Genomic DNA, 14,507 nt, shown 5'->3' with positions numbered 1-14,507 from the left:
GCATTACATTTTAACTCTTTCACTGCCAACCATTTCCAGATTTTCCTCCAACCTATGCCATTTGTCAGTATGAGACCAGTGAAAGTATTATGGTTTTGACTTTTTAGGGGACTTGCCTGTGTGTAAGGTTCAAGAATTCTGATCATCTAATCTGCTGCATGCAGTTGTATGCACATGCACAGCTGCTGCAAATGTGTGCTTGCCACTGCGTTGCCAAAGGCGAACTTCAGTCAGTGGAGAATATTGTAATAATTTGGCGGAGGCTTCTCAGTCGAGCAGTAACTGAATTGCTCATTTACTGAACGTGCAACATGTACAGAACTCTTCTGGGAACTAGTCAACCCAACTTAGTGAAACACACACTGAATGCATGCTGGCCCCGCCCACCCACCTACCTCTACCAACCACCACTCCATATCCTGACTGACATGACCTGTGATCCAGTGATTGACAGGAGAGGAAAGACAGTCCAACTTTGTTAACTCTTCATTACGATATGCTCGAGAGGACAAAAGATTTTGCACCTCGTTATTGTTGGACCTCTGTGTGGAAACTGCAAACAGGACGTCATAAGGTAATGCAAAGGACTCTCCTACCTAACATACTCGTTTATTAATTCTTAAGAGCATATATATTTTTTGTGTGTGGGGGGGAGGGGGGGGGGTTAAAATCGGTGTTAGCTTGGTCGAAATAGCACATTAGCTGAATTATTCTGGAAAAAATAGGTTGTGTGTGTTTTTTTCTTTTCTTATTTAAATATATATTTAGATATATATTTTCCACGGGGAGGGGCGAAGAACACAGGCACAACGACAGTCTTTGTCTTTTTCCCGCCGAGTGTGGTGCATTGTCCTCCTGCGCTTCTGTTCTATGACTATTGAGAAGCTGGCCATGCTAACAGTGGGACATTTAGCTTCAGCTAAAGCAGCAGGTAAAAATACACATTTAATGAGAATAAAGAAAGACAACTTTTTTTTTGGAAATTTAGAGACTGCTAAAACAATCTTATCCAGTTTTGAGCTTGCTCATGTAGGTTAGCCTGCTTTATTTAATTTTGTGTGAGCTGCAGTACACAACACTAAAAAGTTAATATAACATTAGGTTGGTGGCATGAGGAACTCCAACCTAAGTTTAATATTTATTATTTTTTTAAGTGGGAAGGGGAGCATGTTTTTTTTCCTTTAATACAACGTCTTCCAGGGTCTTTTTCATAGGAAAACCGTGTAACGTCTGTGTTAGGTTGGTCAAAAGAGCAATTAGTTGAATTATTCTTGAAAAGATGGGTTGTGTGTTTTTTTTCTTTTATTTACTTATGTAAATATATTTTTCAAGGGTTAAATAAATGCAACATTAAATTAACAATTGTCTCTCTGTCTTTTCCCGCCCAGTGTGGTGCATTGCTGTCCTCCTGCCCTTGCTGGCTGCGCTGACAGTGTGATGTAGCCTCAGTGTTTGTGTTTTAAAGGCTTTTTCCACCAAGATGTCTGTTGAGAGAGAGATGACCTTACCCATCACACCAAGGGTAATAGCGCTTGGTAAGTAAATAGTTTCAATCCTCTTGTAATATTTTTGTAAAAAATCTATGTAATTATTGTGGTATTTGTACCCACAACAACTTACTTAACAGGGGTTTGTCTGTTTTATATTGTATAAAAATAGAATACACACAGTTTGCTGCTGTTTCTCTTATTATTTATTATACACAATGACCAACAGGAAAAAACAGCCTAACATTTCAGCACAGGCCAAAATGCCAAAACATTAGGCAGTTTTTTCCTGTAATTGATCATAATTTTCATTACATAATAAATAATAAGAGAAATAGCAGCAAACTGTGTGGATTCTATTTTTTTACAGTGTGAGGCCTGCTATCCAGCATTCTTGTGGAAACCTTATTTGTAAGGGTGAGCACATTGTCTTATTGGACTCTTGTCTGTTTTTAGGGAATAATTTCATGTCTGCAAGCCGCTGGATGATCAGTTTGGAGGGCAAGGTATTTTATGAGCCTGAGCAGATGCATGACTTTGCCAGCACCCTTGCTGTCTTCTTTGCGTCATACTACGTTTTCAACCTTGAGTATCAGGAGTCAGCGTCCATCACACAGGAGATGATACAGAGGTAAATACTTTACACCATTAAAGCTTACACCATTTAAGAATGAAATATATGTGATAGCTTGACTACAGTTGCAGAAACATATAGGTGATTGCTGTAATGTATGTTTTAATTTTGAAATTAAAGCAGCCTTTTTTCCGTTAAAAGGTTCTTTGTGAGGATCAATCCAGACATGGGAACAAAATGCCCTGCAAAACTTGGTACAAGCTGCAAGACAGGTCGTGTCGTAAAGAGGAAGGTTACAAGCATCAGCCCTCGGATCACCACCTTCCTCCAGCGGCTCTCTGAGTTTGAATGGAGGACTTCCAACTAGGTAAGAATACAGAGATGATAATATCTTTTACATAGCTGATAATTATATACATACTGTACACACATCCATACAACAGTATGAATGATCTCAGACAGATGTGAACAAGTGAATAACCTGAGCAAACATGAATATTGATGATGTGTCTTTGACAGGTGGTGATAAAGACTACGCTGAACCCGACCATCCTGGTAACGGAAATCTAAATCCCATGTCACATTCTATTTCCTGGGACCCACTGATAATTATTACATTTTGTAAATGATTTTTGTTTTACAATTGTAATAGTTTATTTAATGTTCATGCTGGTGGGTTTGTCCTGTTTTTAGTGGAATGAAAAACTGTTTTCCTTAAAAAAATCAGACACGGAAAGGTGAAGGACTGTGTAGTTTTCATGTACGCTTCTATTTATTTTGGTTATTGACATTGTTTTTATTCAGTTGAAAAATGTTTTTCTTGTTAAAAAAATATCAACAATAAATGTTGGTTTAATTCACTATTCTGAGACTACTTTATTGAATTATATTGTTTTTTGTAAATGTTCTTATATTGAATATGAATGTTAATATTATTTTATATGCTGTAAAACACAATTACAGTCTAAACAAATTATACTGTACACAATTACAGTGTTATACCATAAACCACATTTGCAGTACAGTGATACTATAAAACTTAATCACGGTAAGTCTTTCTAACTGTAAGCCACGTTTACAGTAAAGCTGTTATACTGTAATATATGTTTACAGTAAAGTGGTTGAACTGTAAAACATCACAATAGTAAAGATACTGTAGATTAGTAATTACAGTAACTTACTGGCAATAGTGTTGCCAGTAAGTTGCTGTAAAAATACAATAAAATGTCTAACAGTGAAGGATCACATGCATTGTCACAAAGGAAAGAAGGATGGAAGGAAGGATCACAAGCATTGTCACAAAGGAAAGAAGGATGGATGGAAGGATCACATGCATTGTCACAAAGGAAAGAAGGATCGAAGGAAGGATCACATGCATTGTCACAAAGGAAAGAAGGATGGAAGGAAGGATCACAAGCATTGTCACAAAGGAAAGAAGGATGGATGGAAGGATCACAAGCATTGTCACAAAGGAAAGAAGGATGGAAGGAAAGATCACAAGCTTTGTCACAAGTGCAATCCTTTAATTTTCTGCTGCTCATTCCTGTGCAATATCCCATCTGCCCTCCCGTCATATTTCTTTTCAAGATTTTCTTATTTAATCACTAATGTACATATATTTATATTTATAGATACATATATATTCAGTCATCTTTTCTCTTTTACCATGTCTCTCTAATATTTTGCTCCTTACTATTTTTCTATTTTCTTTATTGTTTTATTTTATTTTAATATATTTTCTCCTACTGTGCATGCTGCTGAGTGACTGCTGCTCGTCAAACACATTTAATTGCAATGTTGACCCTGTGCTAACTTGCATATGACAAATAAATCTGAAAACTGAAACTAAACAAAGGAAAGAAGGATGGAAGGAAAGATCACAAGCTTTGTCACAAAGGAAAGAAGGATGGAAGGAAGGATCACAAGCTTTGTCACAAAGGAAAGAAGGATGGGAGGAAAGATCACAAGCTTTGTCACAAAGGAAAGAAGGATGGATGGAAGGATCACATGCATTGTCACAAAGGAAACAAGGATGGAAGGAAGGATCACAAGCATTGTCACAAAGGAAAGAAGGATGGAAGGAAGGATCACAAGCATTGTCACAAAGGAAAGAAGGATGGAAGGAAGGAAGGATCACAAGCATTGTCACAAAGGAAAGAAGGATGGAAGGAAGGATCACAAGCATTGTCACAAAGGAAAGAAGGATGGAAGGAAGGATCACATGCATTGTCACAAAGGAAAGAACGATGGAAGGCAGGATGACATGCAATGTCACAAAGGAAAGAAGGATGGAAGGAAGAATCACAAGCATTGTCACAAAGGAAAGAACGATGGAAGGCAGGATGACATGCAATGTCACAAAGGAAAGAAGGATGGAAGGAAGAATCACAAGCAATGTCACAAAGGAAAGAAGGATGGGAGGAAAGATCACAAGCTTTGTCACAAAGGAAAGAAGGATGGATGGAAGGATCACATGCATTGTCACAAAGGAAACAAGGATGGAAGGAAGGATCACAAGCATTGTCACAAAGGAAAGAAGGATGGAAGGAAGAATCACAAGCATTGTCACAAAGGAAAGAACGATGGAAGGCAGGATGACATGCAATGTCACAAAGGAAAGAAGGATGGAAGGAAGAATCACATGCATTGTCACAAAGGAAAGAAGGATGGAAGGAAGAATCACATGCATTGTCACAAAGGAAAGAAGGATGGAAGGAAGGATCACATGCATTGTCACAAAGGAAAGAACGATGGAAGGCAGGATGACATGCAATGTCACAAAGGAAAGAAGGATGGAAGGAAGAATCACATGCATTGTCACAAAGGAAAGAAGGATGGAAGGAAGGATCACATGCATTGTCACAAAGGAAAGAAGGATGGAAGGAAGGATCACAAGCTTTGTCACAAAGGAAAGAAGGATGGAAGGAAGGAAGGAAGGATCACAAGCTTTGTCACAAAGGAAAGAAGGATGGAAGGAAGGAAGGAAGGATCACAAGCTTTGTCACAAAGGAAAGAAGGATGGAAGGAAGGATCACAAGCTTTGTCACAAAGGAAAGAAGGATGGAAGGAAGGAAGGAAGGATCACAAGCTTTGTCACAAAGGAAAGAAGGATGGAAGGAAGGAAGGAAGGATCACAAGCTTTGTCACAAAGGAAAGAAGGATGGAAGGAAGGAAAGATCACAAGCTTTGTCACAAGTGCAATACTTTAATTTTCTGCTGCTCATTCCTGTGCAATATCCCATCTGCCCTCCCGTCATATTTCTTTTCAAGATTTTCTTATTTAATCACTAATGTACATATATTTATATTTATAGATACATATATATTCAGTCATCTTTTCTCTTTTATCATGTCTATCTAATATTTTGCTCCTTGCTATTTTTCTATTTTCTTTATTATTTTATTTTATTTTAATTTATTTTCTCCTACTGTGCATGCTGCTGAGTGACTGCTGCTCGTCAAACACATTTAATTGCAATGTTGACCCTGTGCTAACTTGCATATGACAAATAAATCTGAAAACTAAAACTAAACAAAGGAAAGAAGGATGGAAGTAAAGATCACAAGCATTGTCACAAAGGAAAGAAGGATGGAAGGAAGGATCACAAGCTTTGTCACAAAGGAAAGAAGGATGGAAGGAAGGATCACATGTATTGTCACAAAGGAAAGAAGGATGGAAGGAAGGATCACAAGCTTTGTCACAAAGGAAAGAAGGATGGAAGGAAGGATCACATGTATTGTCACAAAGGAAAGAAGGATGGAAGGAAGGATCACATGCATTGTCACAAAGGAAAGAAGGATGGAAGGAAAGATCACAAGCATTGTCACAAAGGAAAGAAGGATGGAAGGAAGGATCACAAGCTTTGTCACAAAGGAAAGAACGATGGAAGGAAGGATCACATGCATTGTCACAAAGGAAAGAACGATGGAAGGAAGGATCACAAGCTTTGTCACAAAGGAAAGAAGGATGGAAGGAAGGATCACAAGCTTTGTCACAAAGGAAAGAAGGATGGAAGGAAGGATCACATGCATTGTCACAAAGGAAAGAACGATGGAAGGAAAGATCACAAGCATTGTCACAAAGGAAAGAAGGATGGAAGGAAGGATCACAAGCTTTGTCACAAAGGAAAGAACGATGGAAGGAAGGATCACATGCATTGTCACAAAGGAAAGAACGATGGAAGGAAGGATCACATGCATTGTTACAAAGGAAAGAAGGATGGAAGGAAGGATCACAAGCATTGTCACAAAGGAAAGAAGGATGGAAGGAAGGATCACAAGCATTGTCACAAAGGAAAGAAGGATGGAAGGAAGGATCACAAGCTTTGTCACAAAGGAAAGAAGGAGGGAAGGATCACATGCATTGTCACAAAGGAAAGAAGGATGGAAGGAAGGATCACAAGCATTGTCACAAAGGAAAGAAGGATGGAAGGAAGGATCACAAGCTTTGTCACAAAGGAAAGAAGGAGGGAAGGATCACATGCATTGTCACAAAGGAAAGAAGGATGGAAGGAAGGATCACATGCATTGTCACAAAGGAAAGAAGGATGGAAGGAAGGATCACATGCATTGTCACAAAGGAAAGAAGGATGGAAGGAAGGATCACAAGCTTTGTCACAAAGGAAAGAAGGATGGAAGGAAGGATCACAAGCATTGTCACAAAGGAAAGAAGGATGGGAGGAAAGATCACAAGCTTTGTCACAAAGGAAAGAAGGATGGAAGGAAGGATCACAAGCATTGTCACAAAGGAAAGAAGGATGGAAGGAAGGATCACAAGCTTTGTCACAAAGGAAAGAAGGATGGAAGGAAGGAAAGATCACAAGCATTGTCACAAGTGCAATACTTTTATTTTCTGCTGCTCATTCCTGTGCAATATCCCATCTGCCCTCCCGTCATATTTCTTTTCAAGATTTTCTTATTTAATCACTAATGTACATATATTTATATTTACAGATACATATATATTCAGTCATCTTTTCTCTTTTACCATGTCTCTCTAATATTTTGCTCCTTGCTATTTTTCTATTTTCTTTATTATTTTATTTTATTTTAATATATTTTCTCCTACTGTGCATGCTGCTGAGTGACTGCTGCTCGTCAAACACATTTATGTGCTAACTTGCATATGACAAATAAATCTGAAAACTAAAACCAAGAGCACCTGGCTGCAGCCACTGTCCACTGTGGAGCTCCACAGTAACCGGAAACACGTGACCTCCACAGTAACCGGAAACACGTGACCTCCACACTAGCCGTAAACACGTAACTTCGGTTAAATCGACTTTGACAGCGAAAACTAAATTGCGTTTTTGTTACTATAAAATGGTTTTAAGTGGGGGGGTTTTTAACACTCTGGGTTTGTTCAAAAAAAATTCACCATCCCCTAAATTGTTCGTGGCCAAAAGTGACACTTGCTGTTTCGCTGATTTATTATTATTTTTACAGTACATCGTGTTGTGCGTTCTGATTGCTGTAGACCATTGTCAATCAATCTAGTCCAGTGTCTCCTGTACAGGAGCGGTCCCTAATAGGCCCACGGACCGGTCCCGGTCCGTGAGTCCTTTGGTACCGTTCCGCGAGGGTTGATCCTCCGGTGTGAAATGTATGGTTGTAGTTGTGTGTCTTATTTTGAAAGAACTATTTACGCGTTACCATAGCGACCAGAGAGCGTTAAGAAGCAGAGAGGAGGATGTCACTGTCATTGTTGTTGGCGCACAGCTCAAGTCACGTTTATTATTATATTTACAAAATACCACAGTTTCTTTTTTTTATTCTTTTGTTGTATTTATCCGCGACACCTTAAATGTAGTTCCCTGAAAATATTGTCTGACATTAAAGTGGTCTGTGGTGCAAAAAAGGTTGGGGACTCCCGCTGTACAGTACAGAATGCGTTTAGCTTGTCGAATTTACATAAATCTTCGATCGCTAGCAGTGTAACTCTGAAGTGCTGTACTGTACGTTTGGAAGTTTTCTCCCAAACAAACACAACAATGCCGACGAAACGTTTTGCACCCTCAAATGCACCTTTAGGTTTCATTCCATAATACTGGACTTGTGTTTCTACAAAGGTTTGAACTCTAAGAGTGTTTAAACAAAGAGAAAAGTGTGAAAATGTTCATTCCTGTCTGAGAAAAGTGTATAAAGCATGTAGTGAGGGGTTTTACAGTCTTAACATCTGTAATAATTGTAAAAAATAAAGTTGGCTATGGATTTCACCTACCACGGGTTATTTTTTGAACGTAACACCAGCGATAAACGAGGCACCGCTGTATTATTAATAGTAGTGTCTGGGACATCTAATTGATTAACATCAACATTGATTATTATGCACTATTATTTTTGTTCAAGGAGAGCCAAAAATATACAACTCTCTCTCAGCTTGTTTGTTGCCAAAAATGGCCACTTTTTGTGTATGTTCACAAAATGCTATAAAATGTATATTTCTTAAAACATTTATCTACTTTTACCGACGTGACTCTTTAAAATAGCACCAGTCCTTTTCATCGAAATCAAAATTGTATCTAAATGTTTTACTCTTTATAGCCAGTTAGGTTATATATTACCATTAACTTTTCTGGTAAAACGGTGATAAAGTCCTAATGTTTTCATGAAACTTCCTTTTTTTCCCCATCTGAGCATCGGGGAAAAGGCCGTCTTGCAATTGTTGAGGTCACTAGTGTGTGCCCCATTTCTTCCAGGATCACTCTCTTTATAGGTTTTAGTGGACTCCTAGTACTGCGAAGTGGTTTCATGGTACAAAGGGATTGTATTCCAAGATCTGGGAGACTGTAGAAATGAGCAGTGATGCCCTTCCTACCATCTTTCCAGAAAAATAAGTGATCTGTAAGCTGTTAGGCTGACTTACAGCAGCAGCACTTTCTGCACCTGCATAAACTCCAGGACACATTTACTAACGGTGTTTGTTGCTGTATGTGCAGCTTTGAATTTTTTAATAATATATATTTTGTTAATATTTTGGCTATGGTGTCTTGTTATGAAATGTAAAAGAGTAAAAGTGTTTTTAGCAGGTGCTTCAAAGCTAAGTTTGACTGGGAAACTCAAAGCTCAATTGGCTGTATCAACAGAAATTCACTGCAGCCTATGTAATATTTCATGCGTCATAATTTATTCTACTCTATCTTGCAAATACATATTTGTGTGGCAATGTCATGCACAACACACATAACTATTAGATCCTTAAGATCAAACCCGTGTCATTGTTTTGGTCCACTGCAGTGCAGTAGTCAAAAAAAAGAATAAGTGAAGTGTCCACAGATAGCCAGGATAGAGCCCAGAGTGTTAATGTTTAAAATGTATAAAAATATTATTGATTACAATTCTTTACTGTTAATATCAACAATAAGCTTTTTATTTTGAAATTACAAGTTTAAAAAAATGCTGTTACATTTACATTTAATGCTGTTTCACTGTAATCATTTATTATAAGTATGGACACAGAATCAAGTGAACAACATTTTGAAATAAGTTTAATTGGAATTTTGTACTATGCAAAAACAAAACAACAACAACAACAACAACATATTAAACAAACACAGCCAGTGCCTTCATTTGTCCATTACATGTCAAACATAGCACTGACCCTTAGCCCCTGATCATCAGCACATGCTTTCAAAAAGAGCTCCATGTCCTTTGCAAACTGAAAAACAAAGAGGAACAAGTCCCTTGCTCCAGTGTCTTCTTCCTCTGACATGTCTCTTAAGACCCTCTGCTGGTCCCCTTGATTTAAGGACAGATATTTGGGCATTGTTACATGTGCCTTATTTTGGACAGCCCACTGCACAGCAGGACGCAGATCTTCAACAACTGCTGGCTCCTGTGTCAGGCAAATGGGGATGAAAACATAGTTATTTCTCTGTTGCAGAACAGTTTTTTAACAGTTATTCAAATGTCACTAACCATGTAATTACACTACTGTTTAAAGTGAATACTGACCTGACTGACTTCCTGGAACTTGCGCTTTTTCAGTCTGAAAATGGGCACGTGTTGTCCTTCAAGCACAGCTTTGGCTTCCTCTCTCCAGTGTGCAAATAGCTTGCCAGAGCTACGAAGAGTAAGGCCACAGTGAGGGCATGTCATTTTCATGGACTTTCCATCAGCTGCAGTTTTATTGAACACAGAGGGTAGAGCTTATGAATGTTCTAACAAAGACTCAGAAAATGGTTCAGATACCGAAGACAAAACCTTGGGGGGGGGAGACGGGTCTCCTCGAAGAGTTCAGCGGGGAGCAGTCCTGATAATGGTGGCTGACTTGGCATTGAAGAATGCTGACAAGACAATAAATGCCTTGCCATATCCCCACGCCGTATGATTGTAATCTTACAGACAGGGCAGTGAAAGTGTCCTGTTGTCCTACAAGGCTGCCTGCACCGGCATATCATTTTATCTGTAAGAGAAAAAAACAAACAAACAAACAGATGTAATTTAAATGTAGTTGTATAGAATGCAATCAATTTGTCTAACAATCAGATTGTACATGTTAACAAAAACATCCAAGCCAACCTCAATAATGAAAGCAAAATGGTATGGATCACAAAAGTTATGTCAAGAAAAGTGGTGAAAAGTAAATAAAAATATATTTTATAAAAACACTATTTTTGTTGCAGATGAATGCACTGAACTGTACAATATCAACAGCAACTTTTAAGTCAACAAAGATACTGCAGAAGTGCTTAAAAAAGTGCATATTTATAACTATAAAGTATATTTAATACAAACATACCTTTTAAAGGCAAAGCATTTTTTATATGCACACTTAGATGCTCCTCAATCTTTGCCCTGACAGTAGGGCTGAAAGTGGGGCACAGAGGGCAGTGAAAGAGTCCTCTGCAACACGTGTTGCATTCCTGCAATTCTGGCTTTAAGCCTGAATTCCAGATTGATGTGTGCATCTAAAACACAGAGAGAAACAGATAAACACCATATACACATTTAAGTTAAGGTTTTAGCAGAAATAACAATTTACACTTGGCATGTAATAGATTTGGGAAGAAAATTCTTGAAAAAAAAAACCCAAATATTTTAAAAGACACTTTAATCTGTGAGATATGTTTCTATTGACATATAACAGTCAATTGAACAGAGGCTAACTAAAATCTGGGCAATAAAAAAGCTGTACAGAAAAGAATGACGAATAGAAGTATTGATAAATATATAAATCTGTTTGTGACGAAATTTGCAGTGTTGACGCTAACCAAAGGTGTCACAAGTACACACGTTCCTTACTACAGTTTAGATACCTCTGTTTAGAAAGCACTGGCTCGACTTTTTAGTCAAGTCGAAGTAAGAAGTACAGGGTCTAAAATATAATTTATGTACAAAATTTTGAAGTAATCTTGCGTCCAAAGCACGCGTGCTGATTTACAAATGTACGGATTACAAAGTACAGATACGCGTGCTAAAATGTGAGAAGTAGAAGTATAAAGAAGTATACAGTAGGCACAAAAAAGTGCAGCAGTAAAGTAAAGATACCAGAAAATTCTACTTAAGTACAGTATTGAAGTATTCGTTATTTTGCATCTCTGACGCCAACAATAAATCATACTCTAATGCAAAATGTGGTTTTTGCTTCTTCTCGCCCACAGAAGCCGTTAATCCAGCTCTCTTACTAAAACCAGGCCCAGGAAAAAGCATATCTGTGTGTTTCTCTGCCATGGAGCACGATGAAAAAACATTAAAATAAGGAGGAATGTTGTTGTAACGCAAAAAAAGTGGCAACATGATCATTGTAAGAAAACTAGACGATTCCTAGAATTATGAAATCACTAACGGCAAATTTATATAAGAAAGACTTAACTAACCTTTGCGATCAACTTGCAAGACTTCCACGGTATCCATGCGTGTTTACGGCTACTGTGGAGGTCACGTGCTTCCGGCTACTGTGGAGGTCATGTGCTTCCGGCTACTGTGGAGCTCCACAGTGGCTGCAGCCAGACCCTTCTCACTAAAACTAAACAAAGGAAAGAAGGATGGAAGGAAGGATCACATGCATTGTCACCAAGGAAAGAAGGATGGAAGGAAGGATCACAAGCATTGTCACAAAGGAAAGAAGGATGGAAGGAAGGATCACAAACTTTGTCACAAAGGAAAGAAGGATGGAAGGAAGGATCACATGCATTGTCACAAAGGAAAGAAGGATGGAAGGAAGGATCACAAGCTTTGTCACAAAGGAAAGAAGAATGGAAGGAAGGATCACAAGCTTTGTCACAAAGGAAAGAAGGATGGAAGGAAGGATGACATGCATTGTCACAAAGGAAAGAAGGATGGAAGGAAGGATGACATGCATTGTCACAAAGGAAAGAAGGATGGAAGGAAGGATCACAAGCTTTGTCACAAAGGAAAGAAGGATCGAAGGAAGGATCACAAGCTTTGTCACAAAGGAAAGAAGGATGGAAGGAAGGATGACATGCATTGTCACAAAGGAAAGAAGGATGGAAGGAAGGATGACATGCATTGTCACAAAGGAAAGAAGGATGGAAGGAAGGATCACAAGCTTTGTCACAAAGGAAAGAAGGATGGAAGGAAGGAAAGATCACAAGCTTTGTCACAAGTGCAATACTTTAATTTTCTGCTGCTCATTCCTGTGCAATATCCCATCTGCCCTCCCGTCATATTTCTTTTCAAGATTTTCTTATTTAATCACTAATGTACATATATTTATATTTATAGATACATATATATTCAGTCATCTTTTCTCTTTTACCATGTCTCTCTAATATTTTGCTCCTTACTATTTTTCTATTTTCTTTATTGTTTTATTTTATTTTAATATATTTTCTCCTACTGTGCATGCTGCTGAGTGACTGCTGCTCGTCAAACACATTTAATTGCAATGTTGACCCTGTGCTAACTTGCATATGACAAATAAATCTGAAAACTGAAACTAAACTAAGGAAAGAAGGATGGAAGGAAAGATCACAAGCTTTGTCACAAAGGAAAGAAGGATGGAAGGAAGGATCACAAGCTTTGTCACAAAGGAAAGAAGGATGGGAGGAAAGATCACAAGCTTTGTCACAAAGGAAAGAAGGATGGATGGAAGGATCACATGCATTGTCACAAAGGAAAGAAGGATGGAAGGAAAGATCACATGCATTGTCACAAAGGAAAGAACGATGGAAGGCAGGATGACATGCAATGTCACAAAGGAAAGAAGGATGGAAGGAAGGATCACATGCATTGTCACAAAGGAAAGAAGGATGGAAGGAAGGATCACATGCATTGTCACAAAGGAAAGAACGATGGAAGGCAGGATGACATGCAATGTCACAAAGGAAAGAAGGATGGAAGGAAGAATCACATGCATTGTCACAAAGGAAAGAAGGATGGAAGGAAGGATCACATGCATTGTCACAAAGGAAAGAACGATGGAAGGCAGGATGACATGCAATGTCACAAAGGAAAGAAGGATGGAAGGAAGAATCACATGCATTGTCACAAAGGAAAGAAGGATGGAAGGAAGGATCACATGCATTGTCACAAAGGAAAGAAGGATGGAAGGAAGGATCACAAGCATTGTCACAAAGGAAAGAAGGATGGAAGGAAGGATCACATGCATTGTCACAAAGGAAAGAACGATGGAAGGCAGGATGACATGCAATGTCACAAAGGAAAGAAGGATGGAAGGAAGAATCACATGCATTGTCACAAAGGAAAGAAGGATGGAAGGAAGGATCACATGCATTGTCACAAAGGAAAGAAGGATGGAAGGAAGGATCACAAGCTTTGTCACAAAGGAAAGAAGGATGGAAGGAAGGATCACAAGCTTTGTCACAAAGGAAAGAAGGATGGGAGGAAAGATCACAAGCTTTGTCACAAAGGAAAGAAGGATGGATGGAAGGATCACATGCATTGTCACAAAGGAAAGAAGGATGGAAGGAAGGATCACATGCATTGTCACAAAGGAAAGAACGATGGAAGGCAGGATGACATGCAATGTCACAAAGGAAAGAAGGATGGAAGGAAGGATCACATGCATTGTCACAAAGGAAAGAAGGATGGAAGGAAGGATCACATGCATTGTCACAAAGGAAAGAACGATGGAAGGCAGGATGACATGCAATGTCACAAAGGAAAGAAGGATGGAAGGAAGGATCACATGCATTGTCACAAAGGAAAGAAGGATGGATGGAAGGATCACATGCATTGTCACAAAGGAAAGAAGGATGGAAGGAAGGATCACATGCATTGTCACAAAGGAAAGAACGATGGAAGGCAGGATGACATGCAATGTCACAAAGGAAAGAAGGATGGAAGGAAGGATCACAAGCATTGTCACAAAGGAAAGAAGGATGGAAGGAAGGATGACATGCATTGTCACAAAGGAAAGAACGATGGAAGGCAGGATGACATGCAATGTCACAAAGGAAAGAAGGATGGAAGGAAGAATCACATGCATTGTCACAAAGGAAAGAAGGATGGAAGGAAGGATC

The 14,507-nt window shown here is 38.7% G+C and overlaps 2 protein-coding genes across 3 annotated transcripts; one reads left to right on the top strand and one right to left on the bottom strand.

The window, feature by feature from the left end:
- Positions 1–123: 123 nt before the first annotated feature.
- LOC308411476 (uncharacterized protein) lies at positions 124–2,921 on the top strand. 2 transcript variants are annotated; one of them, XM_080905381.1, is made up of 6 exons: positions 124–574; positions 769–931; positions 1,389–1,535; positions 1,944–2,118; positions 2,263–2,428; positions 2,581–2,921. In XM_080905381.1, the coding sequence occupies exons 3-5, from the start codon at positions 1,481–1,483 to the stop codon at positions 2,426–2,428; spliced, it is 396 nt and encodes a 131-aa protein (XP_080761507.1). In that variant the 5' UTR covers positions 124–574; positions 769–931; positions 1,389–1,480; the 3' UTR covers positions 2,581–2,921. The 2 variants fall into 2 exon arrangements, with proteins under 2 accessions (XP_080761507.1, XP_080761506.1); XM_080905380.1 differs by lacking the exon at positions 769–931.
- Positions 2,922–9,272: 6,351 nt separating this feature from the next.
- On the bottom strand, positions 9,273–11,913 carry LOC308411474 (uncharacterized protein). Its single transcript, XM_080905378.1, has 5 exons — positions 11,880–11,913; positions 10,802–10,970; positions 10,264–10,465; positions 10,015–10,123; positions 9,273–9,895 (listed from the first exon to the last, which is right to left on the bottom strand). The coding sequence occupies exons 2-5, from the start codon at positions 10,968–10,970 to the stop codon at positions 9,638–9,640; spliced, it is 738 nt and encodes a 245-aa protein (XP_080761504.1). The 5' UTR covers positions 11,880–11,913; the 3' UTR covers positions 9,273–9,637.
- Positions 11,914–14,507: the final 2,594 nt, after the last annotated feature.

The sequence above is a fragment of the Rhamphochromis sp. 'chilingali' genome (assembly GCF_963969265.1).
Source record: "Rhamphochromis sp. 'chilingali' genome assembly, chromosome: 15".
Classification (NCBI taxonomy): domain Eukaryota; kingdom Metazoa; phylum Chordata; class Actinopteri; order Cichliformes; family Cichlidae; genus Rhamphochromis; species Rhamphochromis sp. 'chilingali'.
Note: the sequence above shows the minus strand (reverse complement) of the source record. Positions and strands in the feature narration are given on the sequence as shown.

Excerpts from the sequence above, each read along its gene's own strand:
- LOC308411474 (XM_080905378.1), bottom strand. The coding sequence starts at position 10,970 with ATGCACACATCAATCTGGAATTCAGGCTTAAAGCCAGAATTGCAGGAA. Across the intron at positions 10,466-10,801 it reads AAATGCTTTGCCTTTAAAAG|ATAAAATGATATGCCGGTGC; the intron begins GTATGTTTGTAT and ends TTTCTCTTACAG. Across the intron at positions 10,124-10,263 it reads ACCCGTCTCCCCCCCCCAAG|CTCTGGCAAGCTATTTGCAC; the intron begins GTTTTGTCTTCG and ends TACTCTTCGTAG.
- LOC308411476 (XM_080905380.1), top strand. The coding sequence starts at position 1,481 with ATGTCTGTTGAGAGAGAGATGACCTTACCCATCACACCAAGGGTAATA. Across the intron at positions 1,536-1,943 it reads ACCAAGGGTAATAGCGCTTG|GGAATAATTTCATGTCTGCA; the intron begins GTAAGTAAATAG and ends GTCTGTTTTTAG. Across the intron at positions 2,119-2,262 it reads ACACAGGAGATGATACAGAG|GTTCTTTGTGAGGATCAATC; the intron begins GTAAATACTTTA and ends TTCCGTTAAAAG.